Raw genomic sequence first — 27343 nt, 5'->3', positions numbered from 1 at the left:
CATACAGAACTCAGCATTGAACAAAAACCCACGCGTTTTGACCGATGAGTGGATTCTGACTAAATTAAACACCTCTGATTGGCCACTGCGTTCAAGAGATGAACAAACATGTCTGTGATTGGCTACATTTCTCACCACTGCAAAAACATGTTGTAAATAGAAACATTTGATGTTCTCCAGAGCGGAAACACAAATACGCACTGGAGTGTTTGCCAGATCTGTTTCACCAATAATATGATATTATTACAGTATCAACTGAGGGTGCTCTTGCTTTTGTATGAGGGTCCTTGTATTTAAATTTTACTTTGTATTTTTACCCATTTGTGATCAAACATGAATTGGAGGACCCCCTGCATTACTGTTGTGGACCCCTTAGGGGGCCTAGGACCCTTGTTTTAGCGTGTCAACAATAAACGCCATTTTTGAAGAGTGCGCATGTGTCAAATGCGTAAGAGGGAAACCGCAATGAATCAAACATCGAAAGCAAAAATAATCTGAAAGCAGTTGCAAAATAGTAAAAGTCCACGACTTGCATGTGACATCGTTAACAACAGACCTGTATTATTGAATCAATGTTGGTCAAGCGACAGAGGTGCGACCTTGCAACAGTTTTGCGACTTGCTAGTTAATTTCTCCAACAATTCATATTACGGTGGTTAAACAGCGAGTTATGTCATTGTACAGGAAACGCACCCCTGACCAGCCAACACAGCAACTTTGGCTCAACCATGGCGTGAGTGGGAGAAAGTTTTAGGAAACCTGTTTGAAAAACAGCAGTTCTGTTGGTGCATTATTGGTGCAGAAACTTGACACCTCTTCTCAACTATTTCTTTATAGCCTCACAGTTTTTTTCATTGTAGGTTGAAGTGTCCATGGTTTTCCACTCTTTATCTGGATTCTAGCAATAGTCCAGCTGCACTCAGTGGGTTGGGAGGCTGTTTATTATACAGTCCTGTCCATGTGGAGGCCCTGGGGATCTAGGCCAGAACGGCAAGACAAAAGACTATGTGAGAATTCAGGGCAATGGCTAATAAACCTGAATGCTAGGATTTAATACTGACAGACTGAAAACCACCTAGTCTGCTTTATAGTAAAGTGCCAAAAGCAAATACAGAAAGACTGTATTGTAAAACGACACATCTTCATATCTGTCTTGTCAGTGCTTGCCTTTATACTGTACTCTTTTCTTTCTCAGATACAGTATGCCCTTTAAATGTCCATCATTCATTTTTTCATTAAAGCTGAGATAAGGTTGGAAATATTTCAAGAGTCATGGTAATAACAGAAGTGATAAGCTATTCATTTCAGGACTCATAGTTTGTTTTGCATGTTTTGACAAAAATCTGTAATAACATAATCCTTTATTAGAAGTATGATAATATAAATAAAAACTACTTTACCCATTATAGGATCATTTGTCTCGCAGTTATCATTTTAACATATGTGGTCAGACCACCAGTGAAAATAAACAAGACTTCATTGTCTAGGTAATGTTGTTTATTATTTGTATTCTACAGGTCGGTTTTCGGCCAGATGGTCAAACAGGGGAGTCTGGTAGATCATAGCTTGCAGCTGCCTTTTGCTGATCCAAGGCCAGCTTTACTGTTTCCTTTTCAATTAATAAAGCAAGGACACTGATCTGGGAGCAGAGCAAATGGGCAACTGTTACTTTTTGATTAATACGGGGGAAATTAATAACACAATTCCGTGTCAGATGACAAAAAATGGAAAAGATGAAGCTGGTAAAATATTGTAAATCAATGAGGTTAGAGAAACCGTGATATATTTCACATCTGCCACAGCTGCTGTTGGTAATGCTGGAGAAAATAATATATATATATATATATATATATATATATATATATATATATATATATATATATATATATATATATATATATATATATATATATATATATACACACACACAAAAAAAAAATGTTACCTGTATCTGAACAATACCAGTTAAATAAGTATTTTTTTTTTAAAATAAATCTGATAATTACTAATGAAGAATTATTTATTTATCCATTCATTCATTCATTCATTCATTCATTTGTTCATCCATTCATTCATCTTATTTTAAATTTACAGCTTGCCACAATATGCTTTTTACAGTAAAATTAAATTGGACACTGAATGAACATCAGTCTTTTTCTAGTATGAAGATCTCAACCTGCCTGAAACAAAGCTTTTACTACACCTGAAAAGTATTTGCAAGGATATCATGCATGCACTAGGTCCTTAGGTCATTTCCATGACAGATGAACTACCACTCAGGGACCACTGGTAACATGTGCTAACCAGGTGGATTGGGTCTACATTGCACACTGTAGATTCAATGTTGAATGGTAGCTACATTTGCTGTCAAAACAGTGTCTGGAAAAACAGGTGCAAGCTTTGATGCCTCCCACTACACCAAAATATTATTAATCCAATACAGGTTGTTGTTAAATTGTGTGCACACCCTTTAATTTTAACACCCTTAAAATCTTAACAAAGCACCTTTGACCTTACAACCTTTAAACATGTTACGTCCTCATGTCTCCCTGTTATTAAGCTGAATCATGTCTCAGACATAACAAATTTGCAACAAGCTTAAAAGTAACATCTTTATTTTTAGTACATGGGCACTCATAGAACTTGAATGATTAAGCCTTTAAATATAATTGTACACTTGCTACAGATATTTTGCTCATCCTTAAACATGTATTTTTATAGTGCACACTCATTTTCCAACTCTTGTATTTATGCGATAAAAATATGAACATTATGCTACACGCATTCAGAATTTGTTTTGGAAAGTTGAAGTTGAGTCATGGTGGCTGATTCAGCATAATGTGAGCCTGATCATGTGCAGTGTGTGAATCGAAGGCGATGGAGGATGAACTCACAAAGTCTGCTCCAGGTGCACTAGTTCGTCTGACCGCTATAGAAGTATATTCAAAGAGCATTCAGCGTGACTGTGGTGTATGACTGGTCTGTGGCAAAGCGTGAGCCATTTCTTTCTTTTTTAAGTGAGGTCTGTTTTTTGTTTTTTTTTAACCACTCAGTCAGTAGTTGTTAAAAGATTCTGACATCAGGTTCTTTCACTGTGTTTAGAAGTTAGTCTGCCATTAAACGAATGACACGTGGAGGTCACAGAACATTAAATGGAAAAAAGTTGAGCATGTTGTTTGAAGAATGTGCTCACTAAGAAACCAGTCACCTTGGAAGACTGTTTTGATTACCTTTTAACAATGCCCTGATTGTGAATTGAATGGAATTTCTCCATTTTCATGTTTTGATAACCTTTCTGACTATAAAAACTGAACTGAACTTCATAAATCACTTAATTTTTTCCTTGTAATGCTTTTACACCAATACCTATACATACAAGTTTCTTCAAAATGTTGTCTTGAAATCCTTAATGCACAGTCTTACTGTGTGACATACTGAAGCAAAAAAAAAAAAAAAAAAAAATGAATCAAGTAATCAAGATCAAGTAATTTACATTTACACTACCGTTCAAACATTTGGGGAAAGTGGCTTTTTTTTATTTTATGATTTTTTACATTTTTGAAATAAGTTTTGTGTGCTCACCAAGACTGCATTATTGATACAATTTAAGATAACAGATTTTAAATATATATATATATTTAAAATGCAATTTGCTCCTCAGTTTTCAGCATCATTACTTCAGTCTTAAGTGTCACATGATCTTTCAGAAATCAGTCCAATATGTTGATTTGGTGCTCAAGAAACATTTCTTATTATTATGTTGAAAACAGTTGTTCTGCTTACTATCTGTGGAAACCATGATAATAATAAAATAAAATAAAAATCTTTATTGAATACAAAGTTAAAAAGCAATATTTGAACAATAAATATTTGCAACATTGTAAATGTATTTACTGTCAATGTATTTACTGTTAATCTATTTGATATGTCTTGATATGTGAGGATTTGTTCCATATCCCCCAAACAAAGCAAGTTCCTTTCTTGAAGATGATTACATTTTGTTTTCATTCTTCTTTGTTTTCATTCTTCTCTTATCATGATCACAATCGGTTTATGCTCACCTCTATTTCCATCACTGAAGATGCTATCTGCTTGAAATGACATGATGTGATGTATGGAATCTCCCAAGTGGTCAATAACAGGGGCATGAGCTTGTGACCTCTGCCCTTGCTAGCCCCCTGCATTTTCGTCTCTAAATGCGGGTTCCTTGTGAACTCAGGGGACTTCATGCATCAGTTTAGAGCATGCATAGTGAGTGTGAGTGTGAGTGTGTGTGTGTGTGTGTGTGTGTGTGTGTGTGGCATGTAGGGTCTAGGATCAGTCTCTATGAGGGAAATAACAAGGCTTTGAACCTTGTGTAACCTTTACTTATATACAGTAGTCTCAGTCTGAACCTTTAAGGGTCAAAACAGCATGTCGTGGAAAAAGAACAGTGGGGGGATGCAATAACTTCAAAGCTATCATAAACAACACATACATGTAAGCGTTTGTAGATACTGCCAAGTTTTAGCATAGAACTGAGATTAATACACTACCTTTTGTCTGGACTGTGTGCTTGCGGAAGTTATTCGTCCCATCCAAAACATTACTTCCAGGAACGCGTGTAAAAGGCTCACAGTCGGTCACTCCCACCGATCCCTGCGTTCTGCGCGCAGACGCATCGACGCGCGCACCAGCGCCATCTGAGAGTTTCATTCTCACGTTTCCAACATAACGCGCAGCTTCACAGCTGGAGTCTCCAATGCGCTTCTCAAATACATCCTTTCTCTAAAATTGTAGGGATTTGTTTATACTGTTTAGACGTTTCTCCGCATCGGACTACAAGTAATTAGTGTCATATTGGATTGAGAAGAAAACCGACAACAAATAAAAACTTTATGAATGAAAATATTTCAGCTTTTTCATCATCAGTGGAGAATTTGCATCCTTAAGTGAATGGACTATCACAGGATTTCTGGAGATGGCATTTTAATGGGTGCTGTGGACCAAAATCATGCCGGATTGTAGTTGGAATAATCTCCTGTTAACAAAGTTAACATACGGTTTGCTTTTTTTCCTTTCCAGTAGCTCTTGAATGAAATCGGAGTTTGGTAGCATGGGCTACTACAACAGCGCTCCCTAACTTATTTTAAAACAAGAATGCAGTTTTATTATCATAAGATTGTAGTGACATTTAACAACCAATTGCTTTATTAATTAATTTCTCAGCAAACAAAGTAAAAGATAAATATAGGTCGCCAAGTCTTTATATTTTGCTTCTGGACGAGCTCCTTGCGCTTGCAGACTTTATATATCTTAGAAATCACACACACACACACACACACAAAATATTCTACAGTATTTTGCTTCAACAATTGCATTTTTCTGCAGTTTAAGGTGGCTGCTGCTGTGAAGCTGAAGATGGGTCGCTTTTATGCTCAGGTTTTGATGATGCTGGTGTTAGTAGCACTGCCTGTAGCGGTACGGTGTTGCCCGAGGCCATGTGCGTGCCACCAGCCCGCAGAGGTGCACTGCACGTTCCGCTCCTTATTCACGGTGCCTGCTGGCGTGCCCAAACAGGTGGAGCGGATGAATTTGGGGTAAGATTAACTTTTCTGTGACACAATATTATTATTCTTAGACATTGCTTTCTTTCTTAGCTTTCTGAAATCAGCTTTCGTAATATAACACTTTAGCTGCACATCCATTCCAAAACGGATTTATCTGTAGATTAGGCCTATCATACTGGTCATCGTAGCATGCTGAAACTCGATTTTATTACTCGTTGCTTTAAAACATTTAATCCAAATGGGTTCATCTGTAGGTTAGTGGGAATTTCCCTTGATGATGTCAAATGCCAGGGATATTTCGACCACTTTTCAGGTGACCTACAACTATGCATGATATTTAGGACTCTCCCAGGAAGGATTTGAGATAATACTTAATTGGGTAAACAGGGCTAGTTGTTGCAATTTGTGTAGGTTTATATTTAATTGTAGGTTTACATAAACACATACCTTATAGGCTACAAAAGTTACATTTCAACTGATATTACCCAAGTGTAAGATCCAGTTCTTTGAATTGTCACAATGCAATATGTGATAATTTTGTTTGTTTTGTAGTAAAATAAATAACAGAAAACAGTAAAAAGATTATTATAAACAAAATTATTTTATTAAAGGGATACTCCACCGTTTTTTCGTATTAAACTATGTTATTCCCTTAACTAAGACGAGTTGATACATACCTCTCTCGTCTCAGTGCGTGTACTTAATCGCTCTGGAGCGTGGTGACACTTTGATAGCACTTAGCTTAGCCCAGTTCATTCAATGGTACCAAACAGAGATGAAGTTAGAAGCGACTAAACACCTCCACGTTTTCCCTATTTAAAAACAGTTACACGAGTAGTTACACGACCAAGTATGGTGACACAAAATAAAACGTGGCGCTTTTCTAAGCTGGTTAAAAAGGATAACTATAATGTATGGCGGAATAGCACTTTTGGGAGTACTTCGACTCGGCGCAGTAAAAAGTCACGCCTGAAAAATCCTCTCCCCCTCTCCCTCTCACTTCTGTCATTAGAAGTAGAACCAACGTGACTTTTTACTGCGCCGAGTCGTTTTAAATAGGGAAAACGTGGAGGTGTTTGGTCGCTTCTAACTTCATCTCTGTTTGGTACCATTGAATGAACTGGGCTAAGCTAAGTGCTATCAAAGTGTCACCACGCTCCAGAGCGATTAAGTACACGCACTGAGACGAGAGAGGTATGTATCAACTCGTCTTAGTTAAGGGAATAACATAGTTTAATATGAAAAAACGGTGGAGTATCCCTTTAAGCAACACAAATGTAAACAGGAATGAACAAAACAAACCATTGTTTTAATCAACAAATATTGTATTTAATAAAATTGTATACATTTTAACATAAAAGACATTTGATAACTTGCCCTGACCTCAAATGTATGAGAAATGCATACATTTGTCCTGGGAACAAAGTTCAACCATTTGGATATCATCAGCCTATAGTAGTTGATCCATGCCTGAGTATATGTCAGTGTGGTTTTATTGTGTTCACTTGTTTACCCAGAAGCAATTACAAAAAAATTATATATATATATGATTTTGGAATTTTATTTGGAGAACTTAATTCCATAAATTATGTGATTTTAAGAAAACTTTGGACTAGGCATTTGGAAACCTTACAGTTACTGAGATAAAACCTTTTGAAAACTAGCCCTACTCTCCCACATTGAAATTGAGTCAATTTAGGTTATATTTGGTAAATCTGCAGCATCACAGCATAATTAACCATCTTATTGTCACCTCCTTCTGTACACTCAGGTTTAATACTATAAATAGAATAACTTACAGCTCTTTTGCTGGGTTACGAAAACTGGAGCTTCTTTTAATGCATGGCAATGATGTGCATCAAATTCCTGATGGAACATTCCGTGACCTCATATCCCTTCAGGTACATTTTTTTCCCTTTGAGAAAAAAATATTTCTGTACTTCTATTGTTGTACTAATGTTTGCATTGATACCTCATATGTATGGAACAACTTTTGCAGTTACAGTGCTATGCATAAGTTTAGACACCCATGCTAAAATTGACTAAAAAGAGGAATAAAAAAATCATCTTTTGGAAATTGAACTTAATGCCTTAATTAAAAAAATTAGGAAAAATCCAACCTTTAAGGACACCAATTTTCTTTGTGAATGAATAATGTATCGTAAATAAATAAATGTTCTTCCTTAAAATACAGGGTGCATAAGTCTGGACACCCCTATGTTAAATTCCCATAGAGGCAGGCAGATTTTTATTTTTAAAGGCCAGTTACTTCATGGATCCAGGATACTATGCATCCTGATAAAGTTCACTTGGCCTTTGGAATTAAAATAGCCCCACATCATCACATAGCCTTCACCATACCTAGAGACTGGCATGGAGTACTTTCCATAAGATCATCTCTCAATGCAAATCAAACCAGCTATTAGGCTAACTGAAATAAAACCATGCCAATCTCTAGGTATGGTGAAGGCTATGTGATGATGTGGGGCTATTTTAATTCCAAAGGCCAAGGGAACTTTATCAGGATGCATAGTATCCTGGATCCATGAAGTAACTGGCCTTTAAAAATAAAAATCTGCCTGCCTCTATGGGAATTTAACATAGGGGTGTCCAGACTTATGCACCCTGTATTTTAAGGAAGAACATTTATTTATTTACGGAAATAAATTTGGATTTTTCCAAATTTTTTTAATTAAGGAATTAAGTTCAATTTCCAAAAGATGATTTTTTATTCCTCTTTTTAGTCAACTTTAGCATGGGTGTCTAAACGTATGCATAGCACTGTAAATAGCATCAATGAATTCAAATTGAAAATGTAATATAAACAAGTAAATTGTATCTAGTTCAATGCCTCTTTCTCCTCAGATGCTGAAACTAAGCTATAATAAACTGAAGGTAATTAGCAGGCAAACCCTTATGGGTCTCTGGAGTCTCACTAGGTTGCACCTGGATCACAACAGACTTGAGTTCATCCACCCTGATGCATTCCAAGGCCTCACATCTCTTCGCCTTCTCCAATTGGAGGGCAACCAACTTCAGCAGCTCCATCCAGCAACCTTCTCCACTTTCTCTATTCATGGACACTTCCCAGTGTCCACCCTGAAGCACTTGTACCTGTCAGATAATATACTGACCACGTTATCACAGAGGATGCTAGCAGGCATGCCCTACCTGGAGAACCTCTCCCTGAATGGGAACCCCTGGACCTGTGACTGTCGTATGAGATGGTTCAAAGAATGGAATAAAAATTCACCAGGTTATTATTATCATGATTGACTATAGTAGTAATATAAATGATCACTTGTGATTATCTTCTCATAATGATAGTTCTGCATAGGATTATATAAAATTGTTTAGAATTATAAACCTACTTCTCTTGATAAATGTCCACTTCTAACACCTCCTTTTTTCTTTCCAGGTGTGCTGAAATGTAAGAAGGACAAAGCCTATCTGGATGGCCAGCTATGCCCTATGTGTTTCTCTCCAAAACACCTAAAGAAGAAACAACTACAGGAGTTGGAGAAACCCACTTGCAAAAGTCCCATTATCCGCACCTCTCACAGAGCCATTTCCCCAGAGGACACTGAAAGTGACCTCCTGACGATGGATGAATTTCGTCAACCCCTTGGCAACATTTCCCTGGGCCTATCAGATGAACATGGACATCAAGTAGACCTGGAATGCATTGTCACTGAGCCAGGAGTGCATACAAGTATAGGCTGGGACTATGTTAACCAGTCTCAAATATCAGCAAATGTGACTCTGACGTTAGATTTAAAGTGTGCTATTGACAGGTCCAGTTATGAGAAGTTGTGGAGATTGATTGCATATTATAGTGATGTTCCAGCCCACCTTCGAAGGGAAATTATGCTAAGTAAGGACCCTTACACAAGCTTTAGATATCGGCAAGATGTTGAAAAGGATGCTCTTTACTATACAGGAGTAAAAGCTAACATAGCAGCTGACCCACCCTGGTTAATGCAGTCATCAATGGACCTCCAGCTAAACAGACTTCAGTCGACAAGTAAAAGTGTTCGAATTATTCTGAGCACCCATCTGACTGAAGTTATGGAAAAGGAATATATAAGACAGCAGAGTAGGGGCTGGGTTATAATTGAGTCCAGGAACAACACTAGAACAATGCAGACTGCTGTTGTGGGAAGTCCTGCTAAAATAAACTGTACCATACATAGCTCAGGGAACGAGTCAGTTAAATGGATGCTACCTGATGGCTCTACTTTAAAAACACCTTATAGCAATGTTGATAGAATGCTTTCAGCTTCAAGTGGCGGTGTTCTTGAAATCAAATCTCTGGATCATTCTGATTCAGGAGTGTACTACTGTATTGCACAGGTTTCAGATGATCTTACGATACTCCCTTTTCGCCTGACAGTGGAGGAATCCTCCAGCCCACCTCCTGGAGGTGAAGGAGTAACAGAGCCAGTAACGGGATTCGCAGGTCGACCGTTTTTCCTTCCATGTGTCGCCACTGGATCCCCTGATGCTGATATACACTGGATTCTCCCTGATGGCAGCATTGTTAACAAGTGGATAAACATTTCCAGGATATTTGTGGCTTCAAATGGAACTCTGATTATTCGACACAGTCAGCTTTCAGACAATGGATACTATAAGTGTGTAGCAGGAAACCAGCATGGGATGGACACTTTGGCCACAAAAGTAATAATAACTAGGCCACCAGGTATGCTCCCCTTACGGAAGTACTCCAGTAGCCCTCAACCTGTTGAGGGAGTTTCAACCAAAATAAAAGTCCTTGTGAAAAACGATGTGGAGACATCTGGGGATAATGAACCTGAAGAGTTTTTAGAGAAAGCACTTCCTACGCAAGTGGATTTTCCCAATCGGCGGAGGGTCCCAAGTATGGGAATAAGGGGAGGTCATCCGTCTAGGAATTCCTGGAGACGCCCTGCTACACCAAGGAGGAGAATAGGTACTCCAGTAGTGGACAGGGTTAACACTGTAGAGTCAAAAAGAAGAATTAACATGTCAAACAACCAAATAGACCCAAAGCACTGGGCTAACATTTTGGCAAAAGTTCGCAGTGGTGGAACCAGTTCAAAAACAACTACTCCAAACTATATTCAGACCAGTACACACAAAATACAGGAGTCAGAGGCTGCCTACACAAAGCAATCATTACAATTATCTGCAGAAGGTACAACAACAAGGACACCACTAAAGGAAGTATTGTACTCAGTTACAATGTCACAGATGCCTATTGAGGCTACTGAGTACAACTTGGATATAAGAGCTCTGGATTCTGAGGATGCAAGACATGTTATTTACCAGATAGCAGCTCCTAAAACAGACCCAAATCCAGATTTGTTTACAGTTAGCACATATATCACACAACCCACAGTTGGACCACAGATGACCCGTTTTACTGTGAGAGATTCAGAGGTTGCAGATGGAGTTGCAGGGAGCACTTTGTGGAGCACAACATCATATGGAACCTATTTACAGGAAAACCAAAGCCACGCAATGGATGTAACTGAAGCAAATCAAAAGTCTGATGGTGAAGATGACGAAGAATACAGGGTTTTGCAAAACCCTGAGCACGTGGGAGAGGTTTATCAGGAAAGGATGCATCACAGCTTAGTATCAACCACAGCAAAAACCCTAACAGAACCAAGTACAGAAACTGCTGTGTACTCATTTACTGAAATTCTAACTATAATTAAGCTAGGACCACAGACCTTACAAAAGCACATACCTCAAGAGAAACATAATGTCTCAAAAATTCCATTGCTTCTTACTGTGACACCAACCACCAAACCCACTTCAGGACACAAAGCAACATTCACTAATTTACTCAATGCTTCCTCCTCACGTGCTAGGAACTCATCCAGTTTGAGGAGGAGAAACGGTGGAAGACGTAGAAAGCCTAATCGAATTAGAACTAAGACAAACAGTTCTAAATCATCCGTATATGTCACAAATGTCACCCCACAGCCCACTTCAGCTTCAATTGCAGAGGTCACAAATGAGTTTTCAGTCGTTACTAAGACAACTGCCTCCTCTCAAACTAAAATAGAAACATCTCCATGGGCCAAAAGTGTAGGAGCCAAGATGAATACTACTGTTCCATTAACTGACAGCCAGCCAGAGTCACTTGGCAAAATGACTCATGAAGAGAACACAGACCCTTTATACAGTGGCAGGAATCACAAAACCCACAAATCCCTATCCCAAGAAAAAGTATCTATGACAAAGGAGAGACACTCATCTCATGCTAAGCCAGCTCAAGAGAAAAGCACCACAACAGTACTAGTGTCTCCATCAACATTCAGTAGTTTTGGAAGTGAACAAGAAAAAGCAACTACAGAGAAAGAAAAAAAATCCACCTTGTCTCCCCATATTCCAAATCCTCCTATGAAGGCAGCCATTCATGAGTGGTTTACAAGCACCCATACCCCTAAAGCTAAAATGTTTGAAGAGACTCAACAGGAAAACATTACAGCAGACCCCAGCTCAAGCCCAACGTCAAACGACTCTCATGCACAATTAGAAGAACTTCCAGATGCAAGTCCAGACAAAACAAAGAGCCAATATAACCCCACAGAGACTGAAAAAGTTCTGTCATACAATGAGCTTGAAAGAAGGTTTCCTGTGAGGTCATTTTCTTCATCTTCCCCAAGTACACAGTATGAAATCATCAAAAATAATTCAGAAATCCCATATGGTTCAGCAACAGCAACTGCCACAATTTTTGAGGGGACACAAAAGAGTTCACAGGTTCCAACAGGAAGGCCCAAAAGCTTTCCAGCATTAGTGCTTGCAACAACAAAACCAATTAGGCTTCCAACTGGTAGCATTCACAACAGACACAATTCTGTTTTATCCATGAACCCTTGGTCTCCGTCAGAAAATGCTAATGTCTCTTCAGTTACAAAAGAAAACATAATTGCCACAACAACAACTACAACAGCCCTGAGGCCTCCTACAGAACATACACATATGCTTTATCCAAATACGCCCACTTCTGTGAGCATGCTAGGTGAACCAGACAATGCAAATCACATTCCTGATAGTGACAAAGACAGATTTGTAACCCCAGGCCAGGAAAACATTAGTAAGATAGAACTTAGCAGAACATACAGTAGGGCAAGACTTCCAGTCACACAATTTCCTTATCAATTAGCCAGTGCCTCTGAGGAGACAGGATCTCAAGAATTAGAGGAAAACATCCACAAAAAGACCACTAAAAAAACACCCACAACTCCACCACTTCACTCAACTTTAACAGTATCTTTACAACAGCAAAAACTTCCTGGCAGGCCAGGTGTTCAGGGTAGAGGAAGCTCTTCTGTGCATTACACCACATCAGGAGGACCTCAACAAAGACCAACGGTAGTGCCTGAGGGTAGAGGCAGACCTCGGATCACCAGCACAGACATTAGATCAGTAACAGCACATGCTGAGACTGATGCCTATTTGCCTTGTGTGGCTGTGGGAAATCCCAGTCCCTTCCTTTCCTGGATTAAAGTATCCACAGGTAGGACAGGTATAGTTTTAATTATTTAAATATTACCATAAGCTTTTCAAATCTGTACATTGTTGACATATGCATGTAGAAATATATTATTTTGATGCTGTAGCTCTAAAATTATTTTGTCACTTTTTTTTCCTACAGGAGCTAGTATCACACAGAACAGCAGGGTTCAGAGATTTGAGGTCTCTTCTAATGGTACGCTTATAATCCACAATGTACTTCCTCTGGACAGAGGCCAGTACCTCTGCAGTGTTCAAAACCAGTATGGAGAGGACAAGATTGTAGTTAATTTAGTTGTTCTAGCTGAACACCCTAGAGTTCTGCAGCCTCGCTATAGAGAAGCCACAGCATACCTTGGAGAAACTGTCGAGTTTGAGTGTCAGTCCCAAGGGCATCCCCAGCCTCGGATCACCTGGGTCCTACCTGATAGGAAAATGGTACATTCTAGTGGACCTACTCATGGCACACCTGAGCACATGGTCTCAGTCTTACGTAATGGCTCGCTTTACATGAAATCGGTCAGTCACATGGATCGAGGAATTTATAAATGCATTGCTAGCAATGCTGCAGGTGCTGATACCATATCCGTTCGACTGACTATTGCTTCCTTGCCACCCATCATTCAGCAGCCAAGACATGAGAATGTCAGTCTTCCAGAGGGAAGCACTGCCTACTTGAATTGCACTGCCAGGGGTGCCCCTCCCCCTGCTATTGGCTGGATCACTCCTGATGCCATGCAACTCCGTCCCTCCCAGTTTATTAATGGACGTAACTTGTTTGTATTCCCCAATGGGACACTCTATATTCGTAGTCTTGCTCCGACAGATGCAGGGAGGTATGAATGCTCAGTAACCAATGTGGTTGGCACTGCATGGAGAGCCATTATTTTGACTGTAAAGAAGTCTATAATATACTCAAGAGCCAAGATTACATTCTCATCACCTAAAAAAACAGATGTGGTCTATGGAGGCAGGTTGCACCTGGACTGTATTGCGTCAGGGAATCCAGAACCCAGGATAATTTGGAGGACTCCGTCCAAAAAGCTTGTGGATGCTCACTACAGGTAATGTAAACACTTCACTGAAGTACACCTACTTTGCAGGAAAGTACATACTGAGTTTATACACTTGAGAAAAATGTGCACATGGCTACTGTCTTCCTTTCTTTTTCTTCTCCCTCTGCATTTCTCTTGCTCCTTAAAGCATGCACTTAAACACTATGTTTTCATAAGTTTGCATCCTGTTTTGACTAATGAGACATGTTACCCTTGCCATGCAAATCAAACACTCTTAATGTCACGCTGTGGTGAAAATCAAGTTTTTAATGTTGTTAATAGGTCTATTTGGTGTTTATAATATGCTTTGAGATGAACCATGTGCAAATTCATAAGTCAACCCCATTGCTGAGTACTGTCTCCTTAAAACTGCAGTGATCTAAAGACAGTTTCAAAAACGCAGTTTGAAATCACTGGTGTTTCTTATGTCACAAACTACCTTGTAACCAATCACGTCAATGTGCTGGCAGGCTTTAGCATATCATTAACTATTCTCAGAAGCAGTGGAGTCTCAAGAGAAGCCAGGTTATTTTTTTTCTGTTGAAATGGAAAATCGGGTAGAAAAATATTACGATGTCATGATCAACTATATGCCTTTCTCCACTGATGTTCTGAGTTGTTTAAAGCGTTTCTAAGGATACTAATTGTTAAAAGGTAGCTGTCTGACTCTGAGGTGGCAAACAGGAACATGTTTTGTGTAAAATTAGTAATACATTATTAGCTGTTTGATAAAGTAGTCAAGCAAAAGGCTAATCATACCGTTATGTGTCTGACGCTGTAAAGAGCGATACCATTGTGCAGCGTTTACCTCAGTAAGTTGACCAAGTGGACCGCATATACTAAATGAACCCAGGGTTTTTGAACCAAAAAATTTTCACAGGAAAAAAACTTGTAAATATGTATATGTACATAAATTTTGGTGATCAAAGATGAGTTTTAAGGGATACAATTATTTACTACAGGGGCACTTTAACTGCTCCTCTAAAAAGAGGGGCTCATCTGGTTTTGAAATCTCAAACATCAAGACTGCAACATTCTAAATAAAAAGCAAAAATCTTCTGTTAGTAACATTTTACATTAAACTGGTTGAATCACACATCTTCAGTAATAATGCTTTTTTAATTTTTTTGTATATTTCAGTTACGATCAAATGATCAAGGTCTCTGCCAACGGTACTCTATCCATCATCTCTGTGACAGAGAAAGATAACGGTGAATACCTCTGTGTTGCTCGCAACAAAATCGGGGATGATTTTGTGCCCTTTAAGGTCAACGTCCTGGCAAAACCTGCTAAAATTGAGCAGAAGACAAAGTCTGATAGGAAGGTGATGTATGGAGGTAACCTAAAAGTTGACTGTGTGGCCTCTGGACTACCTGATCCTAAAATCCAGTGGGCATTGCCTGATGGCACCATGATCAACAGTGTCATGAAATCTGAACGTAATGTTGGCAGTCGAAGTCGCAGGTATGTTGTCTTTGACAATGGAACCCTCTTCTTCAATGAAGTAGGGATGCGTGAAGAGGGCGACTATACATGTTATGCTGAGAACCAGGTTGGAAAAGATGAGATGAAAGTGCATGTCGAAGTAATTGCAGATGTTCCTATGATTGCAAATAAGACACATGATGTCATCAGGGTCCTCTATGGAGAGTCTGTCTCTCTGCAGTGCAGTGCCAAGGGTGAGCCAACACCTCTTATATTGTGGTTCTCACCCACTAATAGAGCCATCACTTCAGCTTCAGACAAATATTTTATACACAACAATGGGACTCTAATCATTCAGAAAGTTCAGAGATTCGATGGTGGGAACTATATATGTCTTGCCAGGAACAGTGCAGGACAGGATCGCAAAGTGACCAGAGTGGAAATTCTTGTCTCTCCACCTGCTATTAATGGCCTCATAGGCACCACAAACTCAATGAAAGTGTCTAGTGTGAGAGATCAACGGAAACTAATTGACTGTGAAACTACTGGTACACCTGTTCCCCGTGTCATGTGGGTTCTTCCAGAGAATGTTGTACTCCCCGCACCATATTATGGCAGTCGAATGACAGTACATCACAATGGCACTTTGGATATCCGTTCAGTGAGAATAACCGATTCAGGCCAGTTAGCCTGTGTTGCTCGTAATGAGGGAGGTGAAACAAAACTCATTGTTCAGCTTGATGTAACAGATATTTCGGAGAAGCCGAAACTTAAGAGTCCTAAAATGGAGTCACTCTTATTGACCGTGGGAAGGACCATTAACCTAAGCTGTTCAGTTGAGGGGTCACCAACCCCACAGCTGACGTGGATCCTTCTAAATGGCTCCCCACTATTGAGTGGTGCACAATTCAGTAAATTCTTTCACAAGTCTGATGGGACTTTGGTCATCAGTAACCCTGCTCTCTCAGAGGCAGGCACATATCGTTGTTTGGGACGCAATGCAGCTGGGCTGGTTGAAAGAACTGTTACATTAATTCCAGGGCACAAGCCAGAAATCAATAACAGGTATAACTCGCCTGTTAGTATCATAAATGGGCAAAGTTTACAGCTGCACTGCTTGTCAAACACTGACTCTGTCCGCCTCACCTGGACTCTGCCAAGTGGGATAGTCTTAAACCGACCTCAAAGAGCAGGTCGTTATGCTATTCTTGCCAATGGAACCCTCTCCATCCAGCAGGCCTCTGTCCATGACAGGGGCTCATATACCTGCAGGGCCTCAAATGAATATGGAAGCTCCCTGATAACTATTCCAGTCATCATCATTACATATCCACCGCGTATCACTAGTGGCCCAGCTCCTGCTACCTATGCTAAAAGAGGAGTGGCGGTACAACTTAACTGTGTGGCCACTGGAATCCCCAAATCAGAAATCGCATGGGAGACACCAGACCGAACACGGCTTGTTGTCAGCCCCCAACCACGGCTAATTGGGAACAAGTACCTCCATCCTCAGGGTTCCTTAATCATCCAGAATCCTACAACAAGAGATGCTGGACTGTACAGATGCACAGCCAGAAATGTGGTAGGGGTTGACTCAAAAGGTACATACCTTTATGTATACTAAGAAACACAGGACATCTACTCTTCATATGCCCAAGGAACTGCGACATTGAGCTTTAACACAGCTTGATAGCAATAGAATTTGTCAATGTGAAATATGTAGAATGGAATCAGCCCAATGCAAAAAAACAAAAAACAAAAAAAACATTACATTATACTTTATCAATGATGTGAGCTTTACTTTAAAGTTTGCAAGTAAAACTTTGCAAAATGTAAAAAAGGTACTATTCTTCAAAAGCTTGGTATGGGATTCATGTAATATAACCAACCTACTGATATTACAAGGCATCTTTATACTTTTAATGTTTGACAATGACAGTTTATGTCTAAATGTATAGATAAAAAAGATATATATTTGTAGCCATGAAGAAAAATATAAATTATATATTCTGACTTTATGGAAGCCAATAATGCAGAATATTTCACAAATCAGGGATAACATTATTTTAATAATGCTTAAAAAAATCTAATTATTCAAAACTTTCAAATGTAAACAAGATGCTCACAACATATTTTTGAACGACTTTTGAAATTTTAGAAAATTAAATTTTCACAGTATTACAATCACAGATTCTTATTCAGATTTCAAGAATTACAAATGAAATACAAAGTTGCCTACAATAGCTTTTTCATATAATTATTTGTATTTGTATTTGCATTGCTCTATTTGAAAAAATGTCATACTTGTCCACGTGTAACACTTATAAATTATTTGTCCTTTAAAAACTAATGTATTTCTATTTTGCATATTTTTTAATAAAGATGACTTTTAATAAATAACCAAAGTTTCATGTCAGCACTTGAGCAACATGATGGTATTGATAAGACAAATAAGACAGATGGGAGCACTCTCCCCTCTGCAAATACCCTTTTCACAAGATGTAAAATAAGTCTCTGATGTCCCCAGAGTGTGTATGTGAAGTTTTAGCTCAAAGTACCCCACAGATATTTTTATATAGCATGTTGTCACTTTTTGAGGGTGAGCAAAAACGCACAGTTTTTGTGTCTGTCCCTTTAAATGCAAATGAGCTGCTGCTCCTGGCACAGAGGGTGGAGCTTCAAGAGCTTGTGTTCTTTTACCTCACACACACATGCACTGAAAATTTCAAAAACCTTTAGCCTTTTATGTTCAAACCAAAGTCAGAAAGATGGAGAGACTCAAGAAGAAGTGACAACAAGTAGACAACATTAATTAGCATATTCTGTCTTGATAATCTATAAATCGCGTTCCCGGGGGTGGGTTTATGTAAATTTTAGGGTTAGTGATGTCACTAACCCGGGAGGAATGTCGTGTAGTCCCTACCAGCCGTTTGTTGTAGTCCTTAAAAAGCAATTTCTTGAAAAGAAAATATCTCCCTTTGCTTTGAACTTTGAGCGTTGTAACTTTGCAAATGTTGTTTATGCTCAGACAGCAACATTACACACTAAGTTAGAAAAGTGAAATCATATTCAACCACCCCTTTAATAAACATTCTCTAACCAGTAAATGAGAGCAATTCATGAAAATAGGGATTTTGGAAACTATCATGTAATTGAGGTTTTCTCAGACATGATGAAAGCACAGACTAAACTGAACCTTCTTCTGCTTTATGGTTTTTAGATTTCAACAACATACATATTCTGAGCAGCTAGTCACTAAATGTTCTGTAAATATTTTCTCTAAGAGTGGGAGAACATTACTATAAGACCGAAAACATCTTTACATCTGCAACACTATGTGGTACATCTTTGTTTGTTCCCCTGCACAGCTTTAAATCGATAAATTCATGCTTATGTCATACTACAGCAGAACTATTGAAGTATTTTAGAAAAATATTTGTGAAATCTGTTTAAGAAGCAGAAAAACAAACTATGTATTGATCCCTGCAACACAAACCATGCAAAGTGAAAGAGCTGAGATAATCCATATTGAACTCATGACTACACTAACCCCCGGTTTCACAGGCTTAAGTCTAGTCCCAGACTAAAATGCATGTTTGAGCTGTTTTTACTGAAAGCAACTTGCACTGACATATTTTAAAATTTGTCACTGTCATTGTTTTGTTGTATTATAATGTTTTATTTTATTTTCTAAGGCACATTTATAAAAGCTATGTCCTAAATTAATTAAGGCCTAATCTTGGTTTAATCTTAGCCCTGTCTGTGAAACCAGGCCATAGGATATATAACATTTATTCTTTTCTGAATGTGCTTATTTTGGATCAAATTCAATGATGCAATATATATATATATATATATATATATATAATATATATTCTTCAAATTATATATATATATATATATATATAAAACCTGTTCTTCATCTGTCTGATAGAATTCAAAACTTCTGGTTTTGGCAGCACTGTGAAACGAAGTAAATGGTGCTTTGTACCTGACCATGACACACAGCACAGTAATACGGAAGAGCGTGAGCAGCTTGACAAATCTCTCAGATTGCCAAGATGTCAAAATGAGTAATTGTGAAAGACTGAGAGTTTATATCCAGTGCCATATGTTGATTGATGTAAAAGTACATGGTTTGGCAGATTTATTTGCTTGAGCTTCTGAATTTATGTCAACTTAATTTATGCTTGACTTAAAGTTCACCCAAAAATGAAAATGATGTCATAATTTACTCGCTCTCAAGTTGTTCCAAACCTGTATGAATTTCTTTCTTCTGCTGAACACAAAAGAAGATAATTTGAAGAATGTCAGTGACCAAACAGTTGATGGACCCCATTGACTTCCAAAGTATGGGGAAAAAATACTATGAAAGTCAATGGAGTCCAATCAACTATTTGGTCACTGACATTCTTCAAATTATCTTCTTCAAAATATTCTTCTAAATTCATACAGGTTTGGAACAACTTGAGCATGAGTAAACCGATGACAGAATTTTTATTTTTGGGTGAATTATCCATTTAAATGGCAATATCTGCACCTGTTGTGGCAGTGAAATTATGTAAATGTTAAAATATATTGTTTAATGTTGGAACTGGCTAATCTTTTATAAACATATAGCTTATGTAAAAACTGGATGATCTCAAATTGATCTATGTAGATTCTGTTTATTAATGGACCATTTTCACAGAAAGTCTCCTTTTTTGCAAAGTCATGGAAATTCAAAAGTGGAATTTTTCTTCCAGTTTTTTTTAGCATATTTCTTAATTTACATTGCATCCATGTTCCAAACCTGTTGTATTGACAGTATAAACATAATTTAAATAATATTAATGTATTAAAATAATGGTCAAAATTAAGATACATTTATAGTAAATCAGAGCTGTCATGTCGACAGGATAGGGTCAAAGGGTAAAACAATGGCTTCAATACTAAAACATGGAGAAAACAATTAATGGTTTAAAAATATGCATCATAGAACATGCTGCCTTTGACTTTGTCTGGCCATAAAAGTTTGTAGTGTCTGGCAGATAAGATTTGGAGACAGGTCAGCATTTCTGGAGAGAGATAAATGTTGTAAAACTCAGAGGAACTATAATTTTATGACTATCACCTTTTTGCCTCAGACTGTTATGCTCTAATAGTAGAGTTTGTGGAGGTGTTGATGCTAGAGAGTGTTTATAGCCTGACCTCTAGTGGCGCGATTATTTTTGCACATTGACATTTAATACTAGATCTTTCTCTTGATTCCTTTCTCATGATTTAGTACTTGATTAATATGTTATTTATAATGTCTTCCTTAACAGCACTAGAGAATGGGATTTATTTACAGTTAATATTTTAATAAAACTGCAAACAAAAGATCACAGCAGATGCTAAATCATACAGATAGACCCTATATCACATAATGTAGGCTCATAGTACAGAAATTGAATTTCTAGGTTCAGTTTAACACAAGTTACATTTATATGCAAGACATTTTCACAATATTTTTGTATGATCCACAGTGATTGTGGCAAATATACTACAGAGGTAGAAAAGCGGCTATATCTGAGGAGGTGAAAATATAACAGTTGAGATGATGATGGACATACAGTATAAGTGAAAATATATTGAGATACTGTGTTTTATACATTTTCAAAAACACACATCCAGCACACACACACACACACACACACACACACACACGGTTTTGTTATCTTTGTGGGGATTCTCCTTAGGCGTAGTGAGTTGTATACTGCACAAACTGTATATTCTATCCCCTTACATTAACTCTACCCCTAAACCTACCCATCACAGAAAACATTCTGCTATTTTACATTTTCTATAAAACATCATTTAGTATGTTCATTAATCAATTTCCCTTGTGGGGACCACTGGCTAGTCCTCACAATGTAGGTGATTTCACGTTTTACTATCCTTGTGGGGACATTTGGTCCTCACAATGTAATATAAACCTGCACACACACACACACACACACACACACAGAGAGAGAGAGAGAGAGAGAGAGAGAGAGAGAGAGAGAGAGAGAGAGAGAGAGAGAGAATTACTCAAGGAATAGGTCAAGTTTCCTCTTGATGTTGTCGAAGGCATCTTTGCCCATATAATCAACGTGACCTTCCTCCCACATGTGCCGGCGCTCCGAGTCTTCCTCCTCTGTCTCAGCAGCGATCTACAATGGGACCATATGATAGAATCCATCTTCAGTTACAATATTACTATCAAAATCATAATGATAAGTATGTAATAAAAAAAAAAGGTTTATTCTGCAAATTCAAATAATAGCTGCTCTAATAACCCACCATTAGATGGCAGTATATACATTGATATTTGCAAGAAAAAAAACCCTCAAACCTTATTATGTGAAGCAGTGTTATTTTAGCATTATTGAGATACTATTACAGTTTTTATTAATATTTTGAATTAGTTTTTATTTTTAGATTTTCCATTTCCAATGTAAAAAAAAAATTGAGTGCGTAATTTTTATTAGTTTTGAAAAAAAATGTCTATAGTTTTTATTCCAGTTTTATTTTTGGTTATTCTAGTACATACATCAAGTTAAATAAAATAAATAAAATAAGTTTTTGGTTTAAAAATATGGTTTAAGTTTTAGTTAACTGTAATGCAAATATGTAATGCACATATGTAGAGACATATTTAGGGAAATAGTGACATCTATAGATAAAATTTACTAAATTATTATTATGTTTATTTTTTTTATTATTTTTTTTACTTTTTGAGCAGAGCTCATATTCGAGTATCTTGGAAATAAGTAATAATTATAAAAGTATAAATGATAAAAAATTATAACATCAAAATCAAAGTATTTTTTTTCCATAAGTTAGGCACATTAGCTTATTTTCATACATACAGCATTTCCAGTGCCTACGGAAGAATCATCAGCAGTCTCTGGATCTTTGTGTTCAGTCTCTTGCTCAGATGGAGGGCTGACTATAGGGGTCTCTTCAGTCTCCCCACCAGACAGGACATCAAAGAGAATATTCTGAGAAGACAGGATAGAGAAATAAGTAAGTAAATAAATAAATAGGCCTTCTCCTAAAACATTAGACAAAATACTTCACAATCACAATGTATGCTATCAATGATTAAAACAAATTTTGGATTTGGAGGTGGAGGTGGGGGGTGGCACTTTTAGATGTGGTGGACAAGATATGAAAAACCAAACTATAGTTTCTTAACTTTGCCTTGACTGAAGTTAACTTGATATTGTAACTTGAATTTTATTCATAAATATTATTTTGATTTTAAAACAAATAAGGGCCAGCTGAAGGGAAACATAAATGTAGCATAAATGCTAAATGTAATGAATTTTATTTTATTTATTTGAGCATTAGATTCTTGTGAAGTAATGGAATGTGTGAACTGGATCAAACAAAAACTGTTCTGGAACATATACAAGAAATGGAATTGATTGACACTAAACTGCAAAAAATGTTATCCTTTTCTTTTAAATCAAAAGTTCTGGTCCATTTTAATCCCTGGGTCTTTGCATTACATTTAAACAAATATCTTCACATTCATTGTGTTTTTGCAACTATCTGAACTGGTTTTTGTTCTCTTTGTGTTGGGGTGAGTCACTGTTGGGTGTGTCACTGGATTTGTCTAAAAGCCCAGAGGGCACAATACTTTTAAAGGAAGTAGAGTTGATTCAGAGAGAGACTCAGCGTGAGAGATGAATCAAGACTGAATAATGTTGAATAATGACTGAATAATTCAGTTATTCAAACCTCCATTTCTCTGGAAGGACAGCTCAACCTATCACTTAGCATTTCCTCAGATGTTTTAGATGAACTGATTGTCAGTGAGTCCAAAGTCAGATCTTGGAGAGGTGAAGAAAGTCTCATCTCTCTGTGGAGGGCTTCAGTGCTGCTCTTTTGGCTTTGTGTTGGAGTTGGATGTGTCTGTGAAGAATCCAACTGCTGCACTGACTGCAAACCAAGAACAAGATTACAGATTACTCACAAATGAAAAATATTTTATCATTAGGTCTATTAAATAAAATAATTATGCTAATAGATTTTTAAAGGGAAAATCTAACCAAAAATGAAAAGTCTGTCTATCATTTACTCACCCTCATGTCGTTCCAAACCCATATGACTTTGATTCGTCAGTGGAACATAAAAGAAGATATTTTGAAGAATGTTGGTAAACCAACAGTTTACCACTGACCTCCACTGTATGGACCAAAAAATACAATGAAAGTCAATGGCAGCCGAACACGCTGGGTTACCAACATTCTTCAAAATATCTTATTTTATGTTTCACAGAAGTAAGAAAGTTATACAGTACGGGTTTGCAATGACATAAGGGTGAGTAAATGATGACAGCATTTTATTTTTGGGGGGTGGACTTTCCCTTTAAAGGTTCAGTGGAAGTAACACTGCTATGTACAACACGAAAAACAAAATATCTGTTTGTGAGTGTAGTCTTACATAGTCTTCATTCTTGTCATCCTTCTTATCATCCTTCTTAACTTGTAGCTGGTTTTGACTGTAGTACTCCGCCCACCATAAATGCATAAATTGTGCATAAAAGTTCTTGTTGGAATCCCTAAAAGATGACTCACTGGCAGCCTGTGGATTATATGAATGATGCCAGGGCTTGATCCCACCCAAGAAGTGGACAATTTTTGCATGGTGGCCATACCTGTACAAAACCAGAATGCTTATTTGTCCTACTTGTGTATGTATTTAATGTGGTATATGATTACTTAATAAACATTACACGTTACACAAATAAATAACACCATAAATGATTGGTATACCTGAATAATAAGATATAGTGTGAAAACTAACTTACTGCTGAAATGCTGGCAGATAAGTGTAGACAGCACTGGCTGTGAGGTTGTACACAAATGGTAAATGCTTCCTGATATCTTTTACTGCCCAGTCACTGAAGAAAGTGTTTAAAACACCCTGGTCTCCTCCTATACATGAAAGGTTGTGTCATATTAATGTCATTAATAGATTTATATTTGACAGTACTATAGTACCGTGAGTGAGTGAGTTGAGTTGAGTGAGTGAGTGAGTGAGTGAGTGAGTGAGTGAGTGAGTGAGTGAGTGAGTGAGTGAGTGAGTGAGTGAGTGAGTGAGTTGAGTAAGTGAGGTGAATGAATGACTGAGTTATGTTAGTTACAGTAATATTGTGAAATTAATAAATGCAATAAAATGCAAATTAAAAATCATACAATGCGATTTTCTGGATTTTTGTTTTAGATTCCGTCACTCACAGCTGAAGAGTACCTATGTTAAAAATTACAGACTTCTACATTCTTTGTAAGTGGGAAAACCTGCAAAATCGGCAGTGTATCAAATACTTGTTCTCCCCACTGTATGTGATGCTCCTGTTGTTGCTTTTAAAGATTAAAAATACAAATGTGACAAAACAGCATTTGAGGCTAATTAAAGTTCCAACGCGCATCCGCATATCCGATTTAGACTGAACTTTAAAGATCTTAATGTAATATACACTAAATATAACCGAGTGACTCACCATCAAAGCTGCCGTGTTGTGCGGCGTGTTCCAGGATTTGTGTATGGGTATTCAGGGAGGGCCTGAACACAAATACCCCAGAGTTGAAGCAATCCGGCCAGCCTGTATCAGGTGCAGCAGACAATTCTTCATATTCAAACAGCTTATCAACATTACACAGTACCTGCGGCACAGAATAATATAACAGCCTAGTTGTGGGGCCATCAACTTATAAATTATCCTCAAAGTATGTACCTGCACTGTAACATATGCAGCCCGTGGCACTTATTATTGCATATTGTGCACATAATATTTAGTTATGTATTCTGTGTGTTCCTAAAGCTTTGAACACCTTGGTGTCCTTTAATGGCCATCTTTACTTTCATTTATCAGAACAGAATCAATTACTCACAAGTGTGTCTGCATCCAAGAACACACACTTGCTGAACTGTGTAAGGGTCCAGCAGTGGAGTTTGGTGAAGGTGACCCCTAGTTCAGGACGTCCCAGCCAGGTGAGATGTGCCTTGTCTCTACTGTCCATCACATCTACCACGACAACTTCATCAAACACATCCTCCAGGGTCAATCTAGAAGAATGCATAAAAATCAATGAGGCAAAAAAAAGTCAAAGACAATCCAAGATAGATGAGAAGCAACCCAAAGAAAGATTAATGTTGCACTGGGATTGAATTTGAAAACTATTACAGACTTAATAGTACCATGCATGGGAAAGAATTACCCTTTTGAAAGTCATATTATAAAGCTAAATGTACAGAAGGAGCTTAATCACTCTTCACAGCCCTCACTTCTGAAGTCTGTCAGGAAAGGACTGATGTTATTTCAGAATTAATAGTGGAGGACAGTTGCTCACTCACCTTCCTATCCTAGAAACATTGGGGGAAACCATCACCACTAACTTCCTTGATGTTCCATGTCTGCGCAAACTTTTGCCTACCACTACACATCCCATGCAGTAGGCATCTGTAGTGGCCAGGGTCACAAAGGCCTGAGCCTCTGAGAGAAAGAGACACATAAAATAGCAGACAGAAATAGTAAACAGAGGACAATAGTGCTATAAATGTGCTTTGGACCAATACACAACACACTGTAAAACCTTTTTATTCGAAGTTGTAAAGTGTTTTATTTGAAATGATCATGATCTTAATTAAAAAAATTTAACTAAACTTCGGACTTGAATGATATTAATTTTGTAGCCTTAATGGACCAAGATATTAGTTAAGGAAAAGCAGCCAACAAGTGCTAAGCACACATCTGAATAGTAGTCATTCAAAAAGAAGAAGAAATATGTGTTGACTGGCATAAGGTGGGTTTCAAAAAGCACACAAGGTTTCGAGTTCTCTCAATGACCCATTACATTCACCCGCCATTGTGAGCTAGTTACTGATATAGCCTACACAAGATTTCACCTCAGTTGTTTTCCTGTGTCCTCCTGACTCCCTGGCAGGCAAAAGGAGCAGATGGCAAAATGACACAACTGGATGACATGGTCAGTGACTGAACTCGAAATGAACAGGCTTGATATGCAAATAGAGTGCTCAAGTTACTATATTGTTGACAGCACTTTGAATACACAATTTCTCTCAAAACAACATTAGCTTATTATATCTATGTTTGTTGGTTTATGTAAAATCACACCGTCCTTCCCCAGTTAATAATTAAGTCAGCTCGAATACATTGTTACTCGGTCTAGACATTTGGACGTAAACATATTAGAAGCATATTAGTCAGCTTACCCGTCATTTCTCAGTCTGATTTTTATGTCGCTCTTAGGAGTAACGAGGGGAAATCTTTATGGAACAATAAAGTAAATGGCAGTGTTTAAAACAAATGATGAAAAGTCGATGAAACGATAGTCGTGCAACCACAGGTCTTTCTTCAAACAGCATGCAGCGCTGCCTTCAGTCAACGTTCACTGACAAGTAAAAAAAAAAAAAAAAAAAAAGGTTTGATATAACGGTATTGCGACAGCGGTCATTCAACCCCCGCTACTGGACATAGAATGAGAATGAGTATCGAAATGATACTACCATTATCAATAATTGGGTCATTAAACTTATTACAAGATTTAAACACTGAAAATTAAATGAAGGAAAACAATCTCGGCGCCGTATTAAAGATCAAAATATGCCGTTACTGTATAGCCTAAGTAACATCAAAATACAGAACAATGTTCTAAATCTAGGAACCAATGGCTTTATTTTGGGAAGAACAACCGAATGCATATTCAAAGAAAAATAGCCAAAAAAACTGAAAAAAGAGCAGACAGACAATAAATCATCAAGGCTCGT

At 37.7% G+C, this 27343-nt stretch overlaps 2 protein-coding genes across 2 annotated transcripts; one reads left to right on the top strand and one right to left on the bottom strand.

Annotated features, from left to right (window-relative positions):
- The first annotated feature begins 4720 nt into the window (after positions 1-4720).
- mxra5a (matrix-remodelling associated 5a) lies at positions 4721-17926 on the top strand. The gene is made up of 7 exons (XM_084095604.1): positions 4721-5042; positions 5371-5579; positions 7321-7450; positions 8415-8805; positions 8968-13065; positions 13204-14125; positions 15257-17926. Exons 2-7 carry the CDS (start codon positions 5401-5403, stop codon positions 17163-17165), a joined length of 7629 nt encoding a protein of 2542 aa, XP_083951730.1. The 5' UTR covers positions 4721-5042; positions 5371-5400; the 3' UTR covers positions 17166-17926.
- Positions 17927-20190: 2264 nt separating this feature from the next.
- gyg2 (glycogenin 2) lies at positions 20191-26977 on the bottom strand. The gene is made up of 9 exons (XM_084103570.1): positions 26789-26977; positions 25910-26048; positions 25447-25621; positions 25056-25218; positions 24363-24489; positions 23996-24209; positions 23291-23491; positions 22414-22545; positions 20191-21714 (listed from the first exon to the last, which is right to left on the bottom strand). The coding sequence occupies exons 1-9, from the start codon at positions 26793-26795 to the stop codon at positions 21589-21591; spliced, it is 1284 nt and encodes a 427-aa protein (XP_083959696.1). The 5' UTR covers positions 26796-26977; the 3' UTR covers positions 20191-21588.
- Positions 26978-27343: the final 366 nt, after the last annotated feature.

Source organism: Abramis brama (genome assembly GCF_963993115.1).
Source record: "Abramis brama genome assembly, chromosome: 2".
Classification (NCBI taxonomy): domain Eukaryota; kingdom Metazoa; phylum Chordata; class Actinopteri; order Cypriniformes; family Leuciscidae; genus Abramis; species Abramis brama.
The sequence above is the reverse complement of the archived record's forward strand: the minus strand, read 5'-3'. Positions and strand labels throughout refer to the sequence as shown.

What these genes read in the sequence shown, in the direction of transcription:
- mxra5a (XM_084095604.1), top strand. Translation starts at nt 5,401, where the DNA reads ATGGGTCGCTTTTATGCTCAGGTTTTGATGATGCTGGTGTTAGTAGCA. An exon ending in ATGGAATAAAAATTCACCAG is followed by an intron (nt 8,806 to 8,967) that starts GTTATTATTATC and finishes TTTTCTTTCCAG; the next exon opens with GTGTGCTGAAATGTAAGAAG. An exon ending in CTTGTGGATGCTCACTACAG is followed by an intron (nt 14,126 to 15,256) that starts GTAATGTAAACA and finishes TGTATATTTCAG; the next exon opens with TTACGATCAAATGATCAAGG.
- gyg2 (XM_084103570.1), bottom strand. An exon ending in TCTTGGATGCAGACACACTT is followed by an intron (nt 25,219 to 25,446) that starts GTGAGTAATTGA and finishes TCTGTGCCGCAG; the next exon opens with GTACTGTGTAATGTTGATAA. An exon ending in GTCCTTCCAGAGAAATGGAG is followed by an intron (nt 22,546 to 23,290) that starts GTTTGAATAACT and finishes CTGTCTTCTCAG; the next exon opens with AATATTCTCTTTGATGTCCT.